Source organism: Eumetopias jubatus, unplaced genomic scaffold (assembly GCF_037043125.1).
Source record: "Eumetopias jubatus isolate StellerSeaLion01/CBP00866 unplaced genomic scaffold, mEumJub1_p1.0 scaffold_5, whole genome shotgun sequence".
In the NCBI taxonomy this organism is placed as follows: Eukaryota; Metazoa; Chordata; class Mammalia; order Carnivora; family Otariidae; genus Eumetopias; species Eumetopias jubatus.
Window position 1 is genome coordinate 28,959,796 of NW_028274811.1, and position 20,400 is coordinate 28,980,195.

Consider the following 20,400-nt stretch of genomic DNA (forward strand, 5'->3'; position numbering starts at 1 on the left):
CTCCAGGGTGCATGGCCCCAGCCAGCTTCCTCTCTTCTGCCTTCGAAGATCGGGTGCAGTGTCCAGGCTGTGGGTTCCCAGTTCTGTAGGTGTACTGCTGCTCCCTAGCCGAGTTGGGGGAACATCTTGGTCTCTGGAGGGATCATCGCTACACTGAGGATCTGTGTGTGAAATATAAAGGCGGTTCCAAAGCAGTGGGACACACAGGGTGTCTCCCATCCTACAAACTCTGAATACTGGGCCTTCTGGTGTAAGCAAGAGGTGAAAGCCCCCTCCTGACTGCCCACCGGGTCTCTGGCAAAGACAAAACCCTTTATCAGGTGATCGCAGAATGCAGGTGCGCTCTTGGGCTCTGCAGCCGGTCTGCCAGGCTTCCAACCTCCTCTAGCTCTATATATGCATCCCAGGTGAGCCCTTGGATAGAGACCTATTATGTTCCCTCTCTTAGGTCTCACCATGGTAGGTATCTAACACGTACTGAGTGCCTACTGTGTGACAGATGTTTCCCTACAAGATTTACACGTGCCCCCTCCTAAGACCGTATAACATCCCTGGTGGATGGGTACTATCATCTTACCCACTTTTCAGCGGGACAAATGGAGACAAGAGAAGGCTAAGTCACTTGCCCAAGATCACACAGCTAGTGAGTGACATGATTTTGGGCAAGATACCCTTTCTAAGTCTTGATTTCCTCGTCGATACAATGTGCTAATACCATGATCTATCCGGGTGTTTTGAGGATTCAGCTGAGCAAGGCACACGGCACCTGGCAAAGCACTGCGCACACAGTATGCACTCAGCAGACATGGCCACTTAATGGTACAGCGAATGCTAACCCCAGCTGGAAGACAGAAAACACATTTACGGCACCAGTAACAGTGGTGATCAAATAATGAAGTGATTGACTCCTCCACAGGTGTCTTTCATGAGCCCACATAAGTTCTCTGAGGGCAGGGACTTTGCCTGCCTAGTTCACTGTGGGTTCCTGGGGCTTTGCCTCACATCTGGTGAAAGTTTGTTGAATGACTGAGTGAAGGACTGCTTGGGGGCCCCGAGGGGCCATTCATTGTATTGGACAGCCCCCTCTCTTTGCAGCCCTTGCCCTCCTGTGCCTTGTGGCTATAATCTCAGTGTCCTTGCCTTATTCCCTATTAGAAGGGAAGTTTCCCCAGCCAGAACAGGCCTGGGTTCTGCGCACTATCTTCCCCGGGAAGAATTGGCAGTGCAGCTGAATCTCGTTGTAGCCTGCCTGGGGTGCAAAAGGGTTTTTCTTCTCGGGTGGGAAGTAGAGAGTGTCGAAAGCCTTGTTGGACGTGGTAAGAGGCCTGAGGCTGTGAGCCGGCTGGTTGGCAACACCATGGCCTCATATCCTGGAGCAGGCTCTAGGATGATGACGACCACCTGAGTTTGTAGGCCCCTCCCTTCTTTACACAGGTGAACGCTGTTTCTAAACGACACTTCCAACCCCCACTGCCACTAGGATGACATGGAGAGTGGGGGCTGTGCTCAGCTCCCCTGTTCACTGAGAAAGCTGTCCCATCCTTGGCCCACATGACTCACTAGTTGTCCCTTAGTTTTGGAGGACTACCCCACCCCCATTGGTCTATGACCCACTTTGAGTAAAATAACGGCTGAGCTAAATTCTACCACAACCTCCCTCCCCACCCTCTCATAGAATTAGTCCTGAAAGAGCCCATTGCTCTGGGCAGCTACCTTTCCCTGAAGACCTGGCCCTCTGATCAGCCAAGGCTTTGATCCAGAAATGATAGTGAGGGAACTCAAGGATGACCGGGTCAATGGATTTCCAGGCAGGCCCAGCCCCCAGCTCCCCAGCCCCAGGAAACCCTGAGCTCTGCCCACATCCTTTCCAGAAATGTGAGCCCCCACCTTTCCAATTTCCTCTTACACCTCTTCTCTATTTCCCCACCCCCGCCTCTGTGTGACAACGTGGTACGCATGCAGCCCGTCTGGGGATCGGGGAATCCTATTGGGTATGCCAGCTTAATGAAATACTTGCAGTTTATTAAATACAGGCTTCCCTAAGCCCGGAGTGCCTGTGGGTATTTGAAAGGCCAGGGTAACCCCGAGCTACCACAAACGTAATTGTTACATGTGTCCACGCATTCCTGGTGCAAACCCCAAATTCCAGCTCTTAAGCAGCACGCGAAATTAGCAACATAAAGTAACTCCTAGGCAGACAAGAGGAGGGAAATGTGGGGAAAGGCTGGAGAGAGGCTCTCAGAACCTCTCAGGGCCTCTAAAAGTATATGAAGTTCCCATTACCTTGCATAGCTGTAACCGTGGAGGGCGCACCCCCACCCCAGGCTGTTCGTGTTTGCAGGATCAGTTCATTATTACCAAGCAGGTCTTGCTTGTCAACCTCGCGTGGGGTCGCTCCAAGAGTTCAAGTCCTCTTATGGGTGAGGCTTGCTCTGGGCAGCCGGTGGGGCTAGCACTGTCTGAGGTCTTCTAGAGCTGTGTTTCTGCTCCTCCTCCAGGGCTTGGCAGGGAAGGGCCATGGAGAAGCCCCAGGTGACCTGGAGCCCAGTGCCCTGAACTTGGGGGAGGCTGCTCCTGGGAGGTACTCTCCCATTCGTCAGTCTCCTCAGCCTGGGGCCTGTGAATCAGGGGCGAGGGGCTGAGATGGAAGCAGCAGACAAAAGCCTCCAGGGAGGTGCCTCCCTCTATGCGGACCACCATCTGGATGCCGGAGAAGGCGACCCTGTTGACCATGCTCAGGGGAACCTGCTCCAGGAACCTCAGAGTCAGTCCGTTGACCCACACACAGCCCTTGCGGCTCAGGGCCTTCAGGCAGAAGGTCAGCAGAGCGCTGCCCTTCTCCCGGTAGGGCTCCAGCGACAGGTGTCTGCGGGAGAGGCAGGGGAGCTGTAGCCGGAGGTGGGCATCTAGGCTGCGCCCCACCAGAAGCGGGCTGGTGTCATGCTGCCACCGTGCTGGGACATTGGCAAAGATGTCCGGGTCCTGTGCGGGGTGATGCAGGCTCACATGCAGGACCGTGAGGGCCCTCTCAGTGGACAGGAGCCTGGGAAAGATGGAGCACAGACAGAAAAATGGGTTTGGAGCCTAGACATGCTTGCCCAGCTCAGGGATGCTGAACCACCTCCAGCCAAACAGAGCAGAGCACCGAGTGTGGGTATGGTCATTCTGTCCAAGTCAGGATGGTGCCAAGGCTCCAGCCTTGTGGAAGGTCAGCCCCGCTGGGTCTAGCCTCAGCTTCATCTCTAGCACGCTCTGTGAGTAGGACTTAACCACTCATCCACTCTGAGCTTTAGCTTTCTTTTCTGTAATATAAGAATGCCTGTCCTTGTCTTTGCAAGGTATAAGGCCTACCAGCTTGCATGTTGTGGTTTTGGTGGCCTACTGTCATTTGGAGACAATCTGGCCCTGTTTCCCGGGAAGGGAAGGACAGGCAGATAGGATACACCTTCCTTGTATCCAATAGTCACACAAAAAACCCTTGCTGAGCCCTTGCCTGAGCCAGGCACTGATCAGCTGCTGGGAATGAGCAGAGGCAACAGGAGAAGAAGCTGCTGACCTCCAGAACGCCCAGCTGGTGGAGGAGACAGAGGCTTCTAGCAGCAGGAATTGTGGACAGACACAGAATCAGGAAGCCCAGCTGGCTCCTGGGGGCCCAGAAAGGCTGCCTGGAGACCCAGAGAAAGAATAAAAACAGCTAGCATGTTCCAAGTGGGCCTGGCACCACGCCAAGTGCACTTTGGGCATGAATGTCTCACTATATGGGCAGAAGGCAGATCCTGAGGAAGAAGGTGGAGGGTGCTGGGAGATCTCACTCAAGAAGCAACAGGGGCTCTGCAGAGGCCAAGTAACAAGGCTGCCACGGTGAGAAAGGCACACGTCCTTTGTCCCAGCCACTCCACCTCTGGTAATTTGTCCTTTAGAATCTTACTGGCACATGCAGTAAGGCTGCTTACAACAGTCGGCTTTGCTCCCGCGTGGATTGGAGGAATATAAACTCTCTGGCACATCCACCAACCCCATATGGTGAGGAACCTGCCACCGCCTTCAGCGGGAACCAAGGGATGAGTGGGTTTGAGTGACTGATCCTATACATTCCCGGCACCAGGCTTTGGCTTACAGTATTTTCTCTGCTGAGAAGGCATCTTCCGTCCCAAACTCTGCCCAAATACCGCTCATCTTTAAAGACCCATTTCAAATGTGGCCTCTCCTATGAAGCTCTTTTCCTCTCTCTGCCCCTCTCTGGACACCCCCATTCAGCACAGCTTCTCATAACACACCAGAGTCACCTGAGTCCTTGTCCCGTCTTCCCTGAGCTCTGCTCCTCCTGCTGTCTCTGAGGGCCCCCGGGGGCAGGCTGGGGTCTGAGCGGCTGCTCTGTGTCCCATTGCCCCGTGCTCACCGGGCCCGGCCACAACATCTGTCTGGGGGCACATTTGCCAAATGGCTAAATGAGGAGATGCTCACACACACATGAAAATCCTGTGAGATCAGGTTTTGGTATACTGCAAATGAGAGCCTGGTCCTTATGGGCTGTGGGACTGGAAGCCTGTCACAGGTAGTCTGAGTCCCAGACCCTCGGCCCCTTCTACCTTCTGGCTGAAGTCGGCAAATGGTGAGGACCTTCCACTCGGATACTGAGGGCCGGGCCCCTCAGGACCCTCCCTCTCCCTAAAGCGCGGACATACACGTGTCTCCGTCCACATCCCAGGCCCCAGCCTGCAGGAAACCTCCTCCTGAAGTACGAAAGGTAAGCTGGGCCCAGGACTGCCAAGCTGGGTGTCCAAGTCCTCGGGCCTGGCCAGAAATTCGGAGTTCACTTCTGGGACTCGATCCCACGGCGCAAGGATCCTGAGAGAATCCCGCAGAAATTAGGGCTCACCACTGCTCGGGAGACGTTACTCCTCCGCTCCGCTTAGCACTCCAGAGCTGACAGAAATCCCCGGCCAGGGCAGAGCCCCTGACGAGGCCCTCACGCTGTCTCCAGGACTGCCCAGGTTTTCTGGGGAAGCAGAAAGCAGCCCTCCCGGTGCCGTCTCTGGGGTGGGACTGTAGGAAGACACTCAGAGAGGCGCCTGGCGAGGAGCCAGCGGGGGCCCTGCTCCCTGCCCCACCAGGCCCTCTCCCCTGGCTGTGTGGCTCCAGTCCCCCTGACCTTCACCTACCTTTCTGCCAGGGGCCCATCTGCGTGTGACATTGCAGCTGTGAGCTCTCAGGAGCATGTGGGTGTGAGCAGTGTGGGCCTGGGGTTGGCAGTTACAGCTGCAGTCCAGGGGTGTGACGCGCCACGTCATTCATCTGTGTCGCTGCTTTCTTCCTTTTTGCCTTCAGAAAAGAAAATGGAAATGTAATTTCCCACTGCAGAAGTGCAACCCCAGTGCGGAGAGGTTGAGAAACCCCAGCCTGGGATCCTTGCTAGCAGAGGCCCCTGAGAGGTGCGGTTTCCCACGGGGTTTCAGCACTGCCTGTGTCCGTGGCCTGTCCTCAGGGACCTGGAGAGCTGTATCCAGTCCTGGTAGCTGGTAGAGTTCCTCTTCTCTGCTGCCAGTTGGGTGAGGGCGAAGGCATCCCAGGCCTCTTAGAGAGGAGAGGCTTTTTGAATAGAGGGTCAATGAGGGGAACCCCCCCCTACGTGGGTGACTGTGAAGAGAGCATTATGGCTGGACTGGGAGTGACCAAGGGAGCTGTGGGCAACAGAGCCATGCACGGAGTGTCGTGGAAGGGCAGGGCCTCAGGGGGCGGGGGGTAACGGCTGCTCACGGTGGGCAGTCTGTTTTGGAGGAGAGCAGAAAAGCCATCTTTTTTGCCCACCCCCTCCTGGGCTCTGCTGGCCTTCTGAGGCAACCTGGAAGAGACCACGATGGATGCTGGTCCAGCACTGTGGACCCTGGCCATCCTGAAAGTGACCCAGTGTCACCACGGTGCTAACCCTGCACGTGGCCCACATCTTCACAGTCCACCAGTGTATTCATACAGCCTTCACTGTACCCACCAAGCCGGCAGGAGACATGTGCCCATCTTATACAGGCGACACTTGAGGCCCTAAGAGGGGCAGTCCCTGGCCCGAGGCCCCGGAACAAAATCAGCTTATAATCCTTTCCCCTTTTCCCGTCAAACCCAGGCTATCCTGGGGACTCTTGGAGGGCATGTAGGTGGGTGGTGCAGTGCGCAGGTACCCCCGCTCTGCCTCACTGTCCCCAGACCTGCTGCTTATCCGCTCCTCAGGGGTGACCCTTATAGCCCCGGAGATCTCGGCCGGCCACACCATGGGGGCTGAGTTCCTTTGGGCACGACTCAGGGCCTAGTCTGCTTTCTCTCTTCTGAGCATTTAGACTCTAGTCGGTTGCTTAGTAACTGAGAAGGACAATAGGAAGATCTGGGAAACAGTCATCTATCGCTGTGTATCCCAGCCAGCGTGAGACCACCACTGGGCTCCCCAGAGCTGGGAAGTGTATCTGCCCCTGGAGGAAAGCAAGCATCAACTACAGGCTGCCTCCCCGTAGTCCATGTTCACTATGTCTCTAAGCTCCAGCATGCACAGAGCTGGGCCAGGTGTGTGGGGGAGGCCTGTCCCCACCGGGGTCCACACAGGATGTCAGCCTTCCCCGGGGGAACCCAGGGCAGTGGGCAATGGGTAAGAGCCAGGCAGGGGCTTTGCTGCCCCTTGGTGTGTGACCCCTAACCCCTCTCTGGACCTAAGTTTTCCTCCCGTAGGGATGGGACACGGTGTCCCCACAACACCCGGCGACCATGGTCTACTAGGTCCACGCTCCCAGCCCTGGCGTGGGTAGAAGAGAAGTGTTCATGACCCCTGCGCCCTCAGTAAATTGGTTCAGAGCAGTTCCCAGGAAGAGAGAACTGAAACAGCCAGGGAATTGAGCCGCTATGAGGAAGTCCTGCTCGGGCTGCATTTTCCGAAGGCGAGCTGGAAGTCCTGCCCAAGTCCTGCAGGTCACTGGCTGGCAGTCCCCCGAGGGGAGAGGGAGAGCAGGGGGAGTGGAAGTGCTGGTTGCACACTTCTTGGCCCCCTGGGCCAGGAGGCCCTTCTTTGGTTGGTGTTGGGACACTGAGGAATGTACATCAGTGAGCAAACGTCCCTGTCATGTGCTGCTTGGGGAGCTCAGGACAGAACAGCTTCCAGAGCTTTCTATAATGGTGGGCGGGCGAGGATTCTCATGTCAGACAGACTCTGGCATGAGGCTTGGTTCCTTCTTCTAGCAAGTACATGAATGCAAACAAGTTCCTCGGCCTCCCTCAGCTGATCTCTACTCTGTGAAATCAGGATAATTTGTTGTTGTGTGCTGGCCAACTGAGATACACGCCAAGTGCCAAGAACGGGCTTAAGCTGGTGCATGAGAGCTGCCTGTGGTTGAACCCTTAACAGCAGAAGAGCGTGTAGGCGCATCTGGGGAGAGGGGCTGGCCGAGCAGCCTGGCAGCTTGCACAAACCCCAAATTCTCAGAAGGCCCCAGGTTTTGCTTACAATGAACATAATTTGGAGTCGAATACCTCATTTGCATGAATTTAACATAAATTCCATTTTAAATGTAATGAAGTTAAAGGGGTGCTCTGGGAAGAATCTCCAGGTGATGGCTGGGGCATGTGGCCCCAACACGGGAGGACAAGGTTACCTCTTTGGCAGGTGAAGAAGCTGAGGCTCCCAGGGATCAGTCGACTAGCCCAAGGTCTCATATCGGAGAAGCAGCAGAACTAAGACTCGGACCCGTTCTGCAGCGCTCTTGGGCCTAATCATGAAGCTGCCGTGCCTTCTAGGTGGCATTCTCTGCAGTCCAGCTATCCTGCCTACTGCAAACGTGCTCCACCTGGCCGGCTGGCCGAGCACTGCGCAGGGAGAGGGGCCAGGATGCAGCCAGCCAAGCCTGCGGCAGCCACCCCACTATGTCCTCGTGGCCTGTGACCACCAGGTGGCAGCACCCGTAAACCTAGTGGCTTGCGCTTCAAGGGAAAGGGGAGGGTGATGAAAGGATGGAGGTGTCATGGCTAGGACCGCCGGGGAGCTGGGGCGGAGAGCATGGGGGAGGCCCAGGGCTTGGGGTGGCAAGGGGACAGAGTCCTTGCTTCTCTGACTCAAAATGGTCTGAAATGGCCCCAGGTGACTCCACAGCAAACGTCACCAGAGAACACCAACCCATGGAGCGCGGGGATAAAGCAGGAAGCCAGAGCAGGAGCCTTGTGGAGCAGTGCTTGCAAGCACAGAGGCCAGGACGACAGGCTCTGAAGGGGTAAGTCGCCCGCCCGAGAACACAGCCCGGGTGCGCCGCACTGCAAGGGTGAGAAGCCAGGCTTCCCTATCTGTGAAGTGGAGTAACCCTGGGGCCCTCCGGGGAGGGGGCCCCCAGAGAGACAGTGCATGCGAAGCACACAGCTAGGCCAGGGCCACATGCGTGGTAAGAGGAATGTGGATAGAGTTACTATGTTTGTTGCAATTGTTACTCTGTATGTACTATATACATAGTATATACATATATTGTTACTTTGATGGTGACTGATCGCTCCCTGGCCCCACTGAGCTCTCAGGTAAGAAAAAGAACACCTGTAACTCATAGAGATAGATGCTATGGGGGGGTGGGGCGCACAGAACCATGAACCCCAGGAGGGGAGTCTAACCTACCGGGCGTGAGGGACACCGGGGAAGGCCTCCTGGAGGAGGGGACACTTGGGCTGACTCTGCAGGGTGCGATGTGGGACGAAGCCTGGCGGAGGAAGGTGGGAGTCAGTACCCAGTTTCTGGAAATGACTCTGCCTCCCCCAGGCCCATGCTCTTGGCTAATAAGAATGATAACTGCAAAGTAACGGTGGGTCTGAAAAGTTACCCTTTACTGAGTCCTCTCAGGGGGATCTCTGTGTGTGACCAGCTCTGCCAGTCTCTTGGCCTGAGCCCTGGTGGGAAGCAAGTGGCTATCAGGGGGCCCCAACTGCTTGTTCCCTCTGTGTTTTCTCCCAGAATGCTGGCTGGGCCTCCACGTGGAGGCTGGGCTGGCCAGCGTGACTGTGGTGGCCCCCACCTGCACAGGAACCAGAAATGGTGAGAAGAAGGTGCTCAGAAGCTTCTGCCATTCAGGCCCACGCTCCCTCCCCTGTTCCAGGGGTCGCTGCTAAGCCTAATTTCATGATTGTGCTCAGTGCTTAATATATGTCAATTTTACTTATTGCTAAATCCCGCTAACGAGCATTTACTTAAGGGCTAAGTCCCGGAGCCCTGACCAGTGCCTGAGGCAGGCCTGGGGACGGGTGCCTGGAATTCTGAGGCCTTCTTGGCTCTTACCATCCTGTGGGGTGGTCAGGCCACACAGAGTCTGTAAGGAGTAGTTAAGCCAGTAAGGCCAGAAGTTACATTATGCCTCTGATCTCCTTTTTCCTCACTGAGCTAAAGGGCCATCCCTTGGGTTGCCAGGGGAGAAAGGGCTTGGGGAAGGAGGAGGCGGCCTCTGGTCTTGGCCAGCGTGCCCTCCCTCCACCTTCACCCACAGCATCCAGAGCCGCTGAGGATCAAAGGGCAGGGAGGGAGCCCTCACCCGGGGCCAACCTTGCCTCTGTTGTAGACAGACTTTGGGGCAAGTCACTTTTTTCCTTTCCTTTCCGGCCTCCTTGGTGTCCTTCATCTGGAGAATGGGAATTCTCATGCGTGCCCTATCGCCATCATCTTCATTTAACACTTTAAGAGGGGGCAGCTTTCACCTGGTCAGAAGGATCTGCCCGGGGCTGCTTTCTGTTTCAGTCAAGCACCCGTATGGAAGAAACACAGCTTGCTCTTATTTAGCGGATGCATCTGGCTAGGAAAGATGGCCTCAAACACAGCATAACACACATCAAACATGGGCTTTTTGTTTTTAATTAAGTGAGGTAAAAGCCTAGCAGAAATACTTTTAACTAAAGTTTAGGAATAAAGTGTATTTTGAAATTAGCATGTCTTCAAAGGCAGACTTTTAACATACCATGAAAAAAAAAAACCTGTGTGGGAATTCAGGTGGTTCCTGGTGCCTAGAAATACTCTGTACAGATCTGATTGCAACAGGAGGGAGAAAAAAAAAAAAAACAGCTCTCCTTCTGCAAATAGTTATCGGTCTTTAAACTGTGGTAAAACGTACAATATATAAAATTTACCATTTTAACCATTTTAAACGTACAGTTCATCGTGTTAAGTATAATCACATTGTTGTGCAACTCATCTCAGAAACTTTTCATCTTGCAGAACTGAAACTCTAAACCAATTAAAAACTCCCCCTTTCCCCCTCTTTCCAGCCCCTGGCAGCCATCATTCTCCTTGTTTCTATGACTACTCTAGGTACCTCGTAAGTGGAATCTTACAGTATTTGTCCTCTGGTCACTGGTTTATTTCCCTTAACACAATCTCTTTAAGGTTCATGCATGTTACAGTATGTGTCAGAATTTCATTCCTTTTTAAGGCTGAACAGTACTCCATTGAGTTACTTCATTGTATGTACCACATTTTGTTTATCCATTCAGCTGTCAACGGACACTTGGGTTTCTTCCTTCCACCTTTTGGCTCTTGTGACTGATGCTACTGTGGATATGCTGTAGAAATATCTGTTTGATTCCTCACTTTCAGTTCCTTTGCTTATGTACTCAGAAGTGGAATTACTGGGTCACATGGTAATTTTATGTTTACTATTTTGAGCAACCACCATGGTTGCCCCCGTGGGAATCTGAGGGGCCTGTGCCGCCCGCACGGGGTGCCCACTCACCTCTACCATCCCTAACACCTCAGGTCACCTCCCGCATTTGGAATTGTCATCATGAGCTGGAGGAGGACCCACATTTCCTGGGAAGAATGCTACATCATGGAGGCTTCCGGTGCCGGGGAAAATCTGCCGGCCCGGTTCTGAGGCTGTGAGCCTCAGGCGCCAGTGGCTGCACCATTTTACATTCTCCCCCCGCCCCAACAACACACAAATTTCCCATGTCTCCATATCGTTGCCAACATCTGTTACTTCCTGTTTTCTTTTTTTAACAGTAGCCATCCTAATGAATGTGAGGTGATATTTAATTGTGGTTTTGATTGGCATTTCCCGGATGGTGAGTGATATTGAGTATCTTTTCATGTGCTGTTGACCATTTGTATATTTCTTTAAAGAAATGGGTACTTAAGTCTTTTGTCCATTTTTATTTTTTTTTAAAGATTTTATTTATTTGAGAGAGAGAGAATGAGAGAGAGCACGAGAGGGAAGAGGGTCAGAGGGAGAAGCAGACTCCCTGCTGAGCAGGGAGCCCGACGTGGGACTCGATCCCGGGACTCCAGGATCATGACCTGAGCCGAAGGCAGTCGCTTAACCAACTGAGCCACCCAGGCGCCCTTTTGTCCATTTTTAAATTGAGATGTTTTCCTGTTAGTAAGTTGTAGGCATTCTTTATATATTCTGAATATTAACCTCTTCTCAAGTATAGGATTTACAAATACTCTCTCCCATTCCATATGTTGCCATTTCTCTCTGTTGATTGATCCTTTGATGCAGAGTTTTAAATTTTGATATAATCCAATGTCCCTATTTTTACTTTTTGCCTGTGTTTTTAGTGTCATATCTAAGTCCTCATTGCAAAATCCAGTATCAGAATGCTTTTCCCCTAAGAGTTGTGGAGTTTTAGGTCTTACATTTAGGCCTTTAACCCATTTTGTGATCATTTTTGTATACCATCTAAGGTCAGGGTTCAAATTCATGTGGACATGCAGTTTTCCTACAAAGAGTTCCTTAAAGATAAGATTTATGATTAATGGTGATAATGTACCATATTTGACCATATCAGGTTGAATAAAATATTTTGCATACCTTGATAATAACACAAAACAAAAGCACTCAAATTCACCTTGTAGTTTTTGTTACTTCTGTGTTCCCATCTTTATACTGTTGCATAGAAATACTCTTCGTTTGAAATAACACAGCACCCTGTCAGCAGTATGGGTTTCTTTCTAACAATATGAATCTCACGGAGGTCTTAGTGGGAAGATCGATGACTCATCCGGGCTGTGAGTTGCCAGGCGCCTGAGTCCATCATTTCCTGCCCGTAAACAGGATGCTATGCCCTGGCTCTCGGTTCTTTCCGGATGTTCCTGGTGTCACAGATTTTAAGGGCAAGGGTTAACGTCAGTGCTCTGTGTTTGTTACCATGGGCTTCTAAACAAAGCTATAGCCAGACAGCCTCCACTGGGTACCCGTTTTCATGGGTTTGGGCCCCAGAATCAGAACCCATGAGCCAAATTCTGAGCCCTCAGTACAGTAGACAAAGAAACCCAGAGGTTCAAAGCATTTCAAAACTTTTGCATCTGGTCATAATTTAACACTCTTCCTAGAAGTTTGATTCTTTAACTTTAACTGTTGGCTCATACTCACAAGGAAAACTGATCACCGCTGTGTAGAGTGCCACTGGGAGGGGGAATCTGAGGGGCCTGTGCTGCCCACACGGGGTGCCCACTCACTCCTACCATCCCTAACACCTCAAGTCACCTCCCGCATTTGGAATTGTCATCACGAGCTGGAGGAGGACCCATATTTCCTGGGAAGAATGCTACATCATGGAGGCTTCTGGTGCCAGGGAAAATCACCCGGCCCAGTTCTGAGGCTGTGAGCCTCAGATGCCACCTCCAGAAGCTGCCATCACCATGGCTAGTGCAATCTGGCTGGATTTTGCCAAAACAAAGGAAAGGCCCTCCAGCAATTTCTGTGGATTTGTTCTGCAAAATTAAGTTGTCTGCTTTTAATTCTCCTTTACCAGTTTAATACCTATTGGAATTTCAAAACCAGTGACATTCAGAAAGCCCACTCTGGGAGTAGGTGACAGATCCCACATGAATTGCATTTCAGTCTGGGACCAAAAAAATGAGACCATGGAAACTTCCAGGGAGTGGGGGTCTCGGCAGTAGGATCCCTAGGCTTTGGAGCTCCTGGACCACCCCGATGTGTACATGCACTCTGAATCCATAGGGACTAATAGCTGTTTCCACACACAGAACAGAACAGAAGCTTAGCAGACTTGCCCACTTCAGGACCCGACCCCAGCATGGCTCCAGAGCCAAGTTCCAGCTTGTTTGTGTTTCCAAGCGGGGCCCCTCTTCCAAAGGAAGAGGCTGAGCCCAGGGGCAACTGGCCTCCTCTGCGCCCAACCCTGGGTGGGTTCTGCACTAGCCAAACACAGGAGACAACCCCCATAGAGATCCAGGCTAGTGTAAGAGACAGGCGCTCAGACAAGTCCCAACCAGGCAGGCCCAGAAGCATCAGACCAAGGGAGTTCCAACAAGGTCCAAGAACCAGCCCGGGTATATAAGGAAGGCTTCCTCAAGCAGATGAGACCAACAGTGGGTCTTGAAGAAACAGCAGGTGTTGGCTAAGTTAATAAGGAGGAGCAGGTGCCCAAGAGGGGGCCGTGCACAAGCAAAGGCTCACTCAGAAGTTTCAGAGAGCCGGATGTCAGGAGAACCACTGGAGAAGGAGCAGGCTGTTAACCTCCTCAGCCTCTGCATAACCTCCCCGGGTTCTGCTCTCATCATTGCTCACAGCCCCTCCTGGCTCTTCCCCTCCAATCTCACCCTTGACCCTGTCAAAGCCCCAAAGGCTGGTTGATGCGACAGGTTGGCCTTCATCACTCAGCTTGTTTTCCTGTCTCTGCTGTCCTGTTGAATGTCCTATTTATTAGGGTGCAACCACAGCCCCTCATAAAGCACAAGCAGTCACTGCCCCCGGGACCGTCAGAGAAAGGGGCTGCAGCATCCAGCTGTGACGTCTGGATGGTTCCAAACCCAGAAGACTTGCCTGGGTTCGCGGCTAGAGGGAGGAAGTTGAGTTTTGGGGATTTATTTTCCAGACAAAATATGCAATATTTCTCAGAATGTTCTAGTTCTGTTCTGAGATGCCGGCTCACGGTGTGAAAGGCTTTTTGTTTGTCTTGTTTTTATGTAATGTTTTGAAAAAGTAATGGATTCACATAGTTCACAATTTCTGAAAAGATAAAAAAGAAGCAGAGTTGAAAGTCTCTCTCACCCCTCCCATCAGGTAATAACTGCTACAACAAGGGTCCTGAGCATCCTTCCAGATATTCTTTATGCAAGCGCAAGCAAACATGAATATACAGCCTAGCCCTACCCTCCTCGTTCGCAAACACCGTCTGGTGCCTTGCTTTGCAAAGGTGTCCTTAAGACCAGCAGCTCACATTCTCCCCAGGGGTTGCTCACTCTTAAAACTGTTCTCCCTGTCCTATGATATTTCACAAAACTAGCCCCAGCCACGACAACAAATATTTCATACCCTTCATGCACGACCTTTTGCACATATGCTTTACAAATGTGCGTCTTCATTCTGAACCAAAGGTCATGGGAAATATGTCTTTTCCACATGGCCACTAATATAATATAAAAAGCATTTTCCCTTTCCCTTGGCCCCCGGGGGGCACTCTATCATGAAAATGGAAAAGTGATGAGAAAATGAGAAATCCTGCCAACAGAGTTCTCTCTCCAACTGGTTTTCCAGAGGCTCCCTGGGACCGTGTCTCCTCATGAAGCGTAAATCATGAATGAGGCCTGGCGAAGTTGTGACCCAGTGCCCTAGTGTGTGGCTATTTCTGTCTGGTGGCCACTGACTCAGAGCATCCCTGCTGCTTCATAAGCATGGTCCTCTGTCCGCCTCTCTGCCTGCTGCCAGCCCACCTGTCCCTGGGATGGGCACCTACTCCCCTCCGGACCCATCTGTGCAAAGACCTAGGTTCCCACTTGAGGCCCAGGACCACTGTGGTTCTCGCGGCTCCTCCTCACTCCTCCCCTCCAGTCTTGGGGCACCCGCTGCTCCTTATTAACTTAGTCAACACCTGCTCGCTCTTCAAGACCCGCCCCTGGCATCATCTGCTTGAGGAAGCCCTCCTTGCACCCTCAGCTGGTCTTGGACCTTGTTGGAACTCCCTTGGCCATTCAGAGGCAAACCCCACTGCTGACAGGCTTGCTGCGGACCATGGGATGCCTCCGACACTGTAAATAAAACCCAGGGGCTGTCCCTTCCTCCTTGGCAGGCCTTTGTGAACGTTTAGTACAAGCCAAGATCTGGCCTGTCCCGAAACCTGGGAACCTGGCTACCAACCCAGGACCAGGGCTTGGCAAATGCCAGCCTCAACCTACCTTTCCTTCCCTCCCTTACCTGTCCCTCTAACCCCCATATGCACAAGTTATGGATAAGCATAGTTCACAAAAGCAAAACTTCCCCCAGTCTTTTGTTCTCTGATACTTAACTTCCAAGCCCTACTCTAAGCAAGTTTATAGTTTGCGGATGCTAGGGGGCACTGTTGGGCAACTTTTGTGTGCTCCAAAAGTTTTTGCCTGTATATGTATTTTTTGTTTGTTTGTTTTTAAGATTTTATATATTTATTTGACAGATAGAAACACAGCGAGAGAGGGAACACAAGCAGGGGGAGTGGGAGAGGGAGAAGCAGGCTTCCCGCAGAGCAGGGAGCCCAATGCAGGACCCGAGCCGAAGACAGACGCCCAACGACTGAGCCACCCAGGCGCCCCCCCGCCTGTATATGTATTTTTAATGGACTTAAATTTTTAGAGAGGTTTTAGGTTCACAGCAAAATTAAGCAGAAAGTACAGAGAGTTCCCACATACGCCCTGACCTGCCCTGACACACAGCCTCCTCCCCTATCAACATCCTGCACCAGAGTGGTACATGAATTATAATCTATGAACGTGCATGGACACGTCAGTATCACTCACCGCCCACAGGTTACATGTGGTTCATGCTTGGTGCTGTACATCCTATGGGTTTGGACAAATGTGTAACGACAGGTATCACCGTTGTAGTATCATATAGAACAGTTTTACTGCCCTAAAAATTCTCTGTGCTCTGCCAATTTTGTGCCTCTCTCCCCTGTAAACCCTGGTGACCACAGATCTTTTTACTGTCTCTGTAGTTTTGCCTTTTCCAGAATGGCACATATTTGGAATCACACAATACATTGCTTTTCCGGTCGGCTTCTTTCACTTAGTAATATGCATTTATGGCTTCTCTACGTTTTTTTCATGGCTTGATGGCTCAGTTCCTATCGGTGCTGAGTAACATTCCATTGTCTGAATGTACCACAGCTTATTTATCCATTTACCTGCTCAAGAGCATCTTGGTTGCTTCCAATTTTTGGCAATTATGAAGAAAGCTGCTAGGGACCTCCATGAGCAGGTTTTTGTGTGGACCTAAGTTTTCAACACATTTCGGTAAATAGCAAGAAGCACAATTGCTGGATTCCTGCCTGTATATTTGCAGGACAGGTTGCTGAGTGGGGCAGGCTGTCCCACACTCAGTCAGCTCGCTGGGACCCTAGCAGAGTCCCTCCTCCGTCGGGGCCAGAAGTCCCCCTGCCTCACTTCCTCTCTCTCTCAGTGGCATCGACCCTGTCTGTCTTCATGCAGTTGGAGAGGTGCCTGGGAGATGTGAGGGAACAGAACTGCATCTTGCCAACCCCCAGCGCCCTTTCATTCTGTACTCCACAAGTTCAAGGGCCTGTAGGATGTTTTGGTATGAACTGAATTCCCCCATCCCCAATGCCAACACTTAAAAAAAAATCAAGAACACAATGTTTCATTCATTTCTGGTACTTTCTTTCATCACTGGAAAGACTGTGAGGACTCTTATTTAAGTGTTGCAAACACACAGCTGCATCGGCATTCGAGCTGGTTATGGTGATTTACCTGGGGGTGGGGGATGGAGATCCCCCGTGGAGCCCAGGGGAGGCTGTCCCCACTCTCAGGCGCCTGTGATACTGTATGGCAAAACTGCTGTGAGCACTCCACACACATCGATTAATTTGATTTCTTCAATAGGCCTATAGAACAGAACAGGGGTCATTATTAGCCTCATTTTACGGATGGGGAAAACTCAGGAACAGAGGAGTTAAGTCACTCATCCAAAGTCACACCAATGATCCATATAATGTCTTTAAAGTCTGTGACCTTAACTCCTGATAAAGGTGCTCTGAGGGCTGGATGGGCAAGTCGCATCTGGCCCTTGGGAGTGGAGGGGAGCTATATAGCGTCTCCCCAAGAGTCCAGGAAGGAAATGGGGGGATGCTCATCAGGACTCAGATCAGATGTCTCTCAGGGAAAACGTTGGAGGGAAACTGGCCGGTGGCTGGGGGGAAGACCCCCTCCCCACTCCCTGCTTTGCCCTCAGAGCAGGCAAACCCACCTTTCCGCCTGCCTATCTACTTCATCCCAGTCTCAAATGCTATGAAGGGCTGTCACTTACTACATTCATTGTCTCATTTAACCCTCTTGATGACTCTATTATGTCCATCTGTCACCCTTTTTTTATGGCGGAGGAAACTGAGGTTTGGAGAGGTTCCCTCACTTGCCTAAAGCCAGAGAGTTCATCAGCGATAGAGCAGGCTATGAACACAGTCATTGACTGAGATGCTCAAACCCCCACCACTTCTCTCTCCAAAGCTTGCCCCTTGCCTCTCGCATTCCGTTTCCCCTCCTTTGTTCTGATTTCTGGCCCAGCTTCATCCCCAGCTCCCAAGCGGCCCTGCAGCCTCTCCGGTCGTCTCTGAACCTTGGCCTGACTTCAGCCTTTCATCTCCATTCATCCATTTATTAGACCCAGCTTCTAATTGTGACTTTCAAATCCACCATCTTATTCATCTGCCATTTGACCCATCCATTTTTGAGAGGAACAGTACAATCTCCTACTATGATTATGTTCTCATTTCTTTCCCCTATTGATCCTTTTAATTTAGTGAAATTTTGCTTTGTCTATTTTGAGATCGTGCTATTGGGTGTCTACACAATCCCCAATGGTGTTCCTCTGTTTTACTATCTACTCTGCTCATAATGTAGTTGTATCGTATTTCTTTTGATTAATGTTTGCCTGCTTCATTTTCCATCCCATTAATTTTTCTGATCTTTTGCTTTAGGTGTAGCTTCTTTCATTCAGTAATTGAGCACATGCTTATCGAGCACCTGCTGTATGTTTGGCGCTGGGTTTGGCCCTGAGGATTCAGTCGTGAACTGGTGGGTTGGGACAAGGCTATTGCAAGAAACTACCACAGACTCTACGCCCATACTGTTCTGGAAGCCAGAAGTCTGAAATCAGTATTACTGGCCTGGAAGTATCAGCAGAGCCATATTCCCTCCTTTTCCTCCTCTACAAAATGGAGGCAGAATGGTGATTGCCTTCCAGCACTCTTACGAAGATTTAAAGAGCTAAAATAGGCAAAGGGCTTACAGCAGGATCTCAGACTAGGAAATATTAAATACTATGTTAACTGTTCTTATTTGATTTTTAGTTTCTGCAGGAGACAATTTGAGAGCAAGCTATTACTTTGTTTTCTGAAAAGGGGAAAAAATAACAAACAGGACATTTGATTTTATATAGAAAAAAGCCAGATGCTGTTTTGGGAGGGGGAGCTTCCAGGCAACAAAATAAAAATATTTGAGAGTTTTGTTTTTTACAATCATGTGAAAGGTGGTCTTCATTCAGGGTGGAACCGTGTCTCTGGCCGGTTTGCTTACAGAAATATAAAGGAAGCAATGTTCCTGTCAGGGACTCAGAAACCTGGGTGTTTCTGAAACTGGGGGAGCACAACATGACCAAGCTCTCCCTTGTGGAGGAGGTGCTAGCCAGGGGCCCCAGAGAGAGTGGGTGAAGAGGAACCTGGGGCCAGGCTGGCTTTAGGACTTTGAGCCTGATCATTTCTAGGAGCTGGTTGGGGGTTTTCCAGCATGCTCTGTGGTCCTCATTATTCTTTCAGGCAAGTCTGGTCCTATTGGGTTTTGGGGTATTGGGGGAGCATCCCTGGCCACTCTTGAAGTGAGGAGGTCTGGGAATCAGCAGGACCTGGGAAAGTTTGTTATGAGGTGGCACCAGAGGAAAGGGGGGGGGGGGCGTGAGTCAGGAGGTGGCACAAAGGACCAGCAGCAGCCAGAATTTGAGGGAAGGGCAAATTCAACCTGCAGACTCCCAGAAACACTGGGGAGGGGAACCTGATAAAAGCTGGCCATACTATGACTGAGTAAAGCGAAGGCTAGGTCTCTTGCGCTATTTGGGCATGAAAGAGAAGCCTGACCCTTGGAAACAGTGTATGTCTGGGCATCTAGGTTGCAGATATGATTTCATCTTCACCGTAACCCTATGATCATGGAGCTTGTTTTTCAGGTGAGGACGCAGAGGCACAGAGAAAGTACCATGCCCTAATTCCGCCCCCGCTCGCCTTCCCGGTTCAGTCAGCTCTTCCCTGCCAGTGTGAGAAGCTGCCTGTAGATGGCGCTCGGACCCCGCTCCCTGCTCTGGGCTCAGCAATGCCGCCCTCCAGGCTCCAGATCCCGAGGTCCGCCTCCGAGGGGTCCCAGAGTCATCCAGGGTTGCCAGCCTTCAGAGGATGAGCTGCCTCTTCACTGTTCTTCTAACAGACACTTATGTGACACCTACTGAGTATCAGGGCCCATGCTGTGTGCCCAGTGTTCAGTGTTCATGGTCCAATGATGAGGATAGATAAGGCCATTGCAATTCAGTGTGACCACGACCAGGACAGTAGGGTCCTGAGCAGGAACTTGGGAGTTAGGGGAACACTGAACTCCTGGGCTAGGTGGCCCCGCACCGTCTAGGGAGAAGGCTGGAGTTAGTGTTCTCATAAGCTGTGCCTGAGGGAATATTCGGGACCAGGCATCACCAGGCATACAGTTGGCGCTTAAGAAATGAAGGAGATCCCCGGAGGGCATTCTGGAGGCTGCGTGGCGCCAGCAGCACCATCAGCGCTAATAACAGCAGTGCGCTCGTTTCCTGGGCACTTTCTGGCTCCTTTATGGCATTCTGGGCACCATCTCTGAAGCTGCTGCCACCCTAGGGCTCAGAGCTGCCCCTGGCCTTGACCAGAGATTGAGCTGCAGGAGAGCTGGGCAAAGGGAGTGAGTGGAAGGGGGTTCGGGTTGACAGAAAGAGGAAATAGTATCCTACATTGGACTCTTCTCCTGTGGCCGGCACTACACTAGGCCCTGTATCCTATATTATCCTCATCACAAGCCTTTCGGGAGACATTCTCTTTTCCGTTAGGCAGATGGGACCCCAGAGGTTCCGGGAAGGACCGTCTTCGGGTCTAGGAGCACGCAGGGTGAGAAGCTGTGCTGCCGCCACGGGGATGGGGTACTTGGGGGCCACTAGGGCCAGTGATGGAGAGGGGGCTTGTTAGAGAGCATATCCGTGCAGAGCTCCTCCCGAGTCAGGCCGACTCCTGACCACATGACCAGGCCAGCTCTGTTTATGCCCCGGGTGCCTGGCCGCCGCCTCTGGGGGCCACCAGGTACAGAGCACAGAGGGTAGGTGGGGGGGCACGTGTCCTCTTGGCACCTGCAGCCCCTTCTGTCCTCATCCAGGACCTGCGTCACCTGGCCCACCTTGA

The 20,400-nt window shown here is 51.8% G+C and overlaps 1 protein-coding gene and 1 long non-coding RNA gene across 4 annotated transcripts in view; one reads left to right on the plus strand and one right to left on the minus strand.

Annotated features, from left to right (window-relative positions):
- Positions 1-2,001: 2,001 nt before the first annotated feature.
- Positions 2,002-7,723, minus strand: TIFAB (TIFA inhibitor). 2 transcript variants are annotated; one of them, XM_028103525.2, is made up of 4 exons: positions 7,629-7,723; positions 5,163-5,322; positions 4,880-5,046; positions 2,002-3,043 (listed from the first exon to the last, which is right to left on the minus strand). In XM_028103525.2, exons 2-4 carry the CDS (start codon positions 5,289-5,291, stop codon positions 2,470-2,472), a joined length of 870 nt encoding a protein of 289 aa, XP_027959326.1. In that variant the 5' UTR covers positions 5,292-5,322; positions 7,629-7,723; the 3' UTR covers positions 2,002-2,469. The 2 variants fall into 2 exon arrangements, with proteins under 2 accessions (XP_027959326.1, XP_087879390.1); XM_088023264.1 differs by lacking the exons at positions 4,880-5,046; positions 7,629-7,723 and having other exon boundaries at positions 5,163-5,276.
- A 260-nt stretch (positions 7,724-7,983) lies between these two features.
- LOC114209594 (uncharacterized) overlaps positions 7,984-20,400 on the plus strand; it is a 69,919-nt gene continuing 57,502 nt past the window's right edge. The window contains exons 1-3 of one of the 2 annotated variants that reach the window (XR_015768160.1): positions 7,984-8,240; positions 10,994-11,055; positions 11,159-12,005. This is a non-coding gene — a long non-coding RNA (uncharacterized LOC114209594). Of the gene's footprint in view, positions 8,241-10,993; positions 11,056-11,158; positions 12,006-20,400 lie in introns of those variants that run through there. The other variant, XR_003609366.2, reaches the window with a different exon arrangement.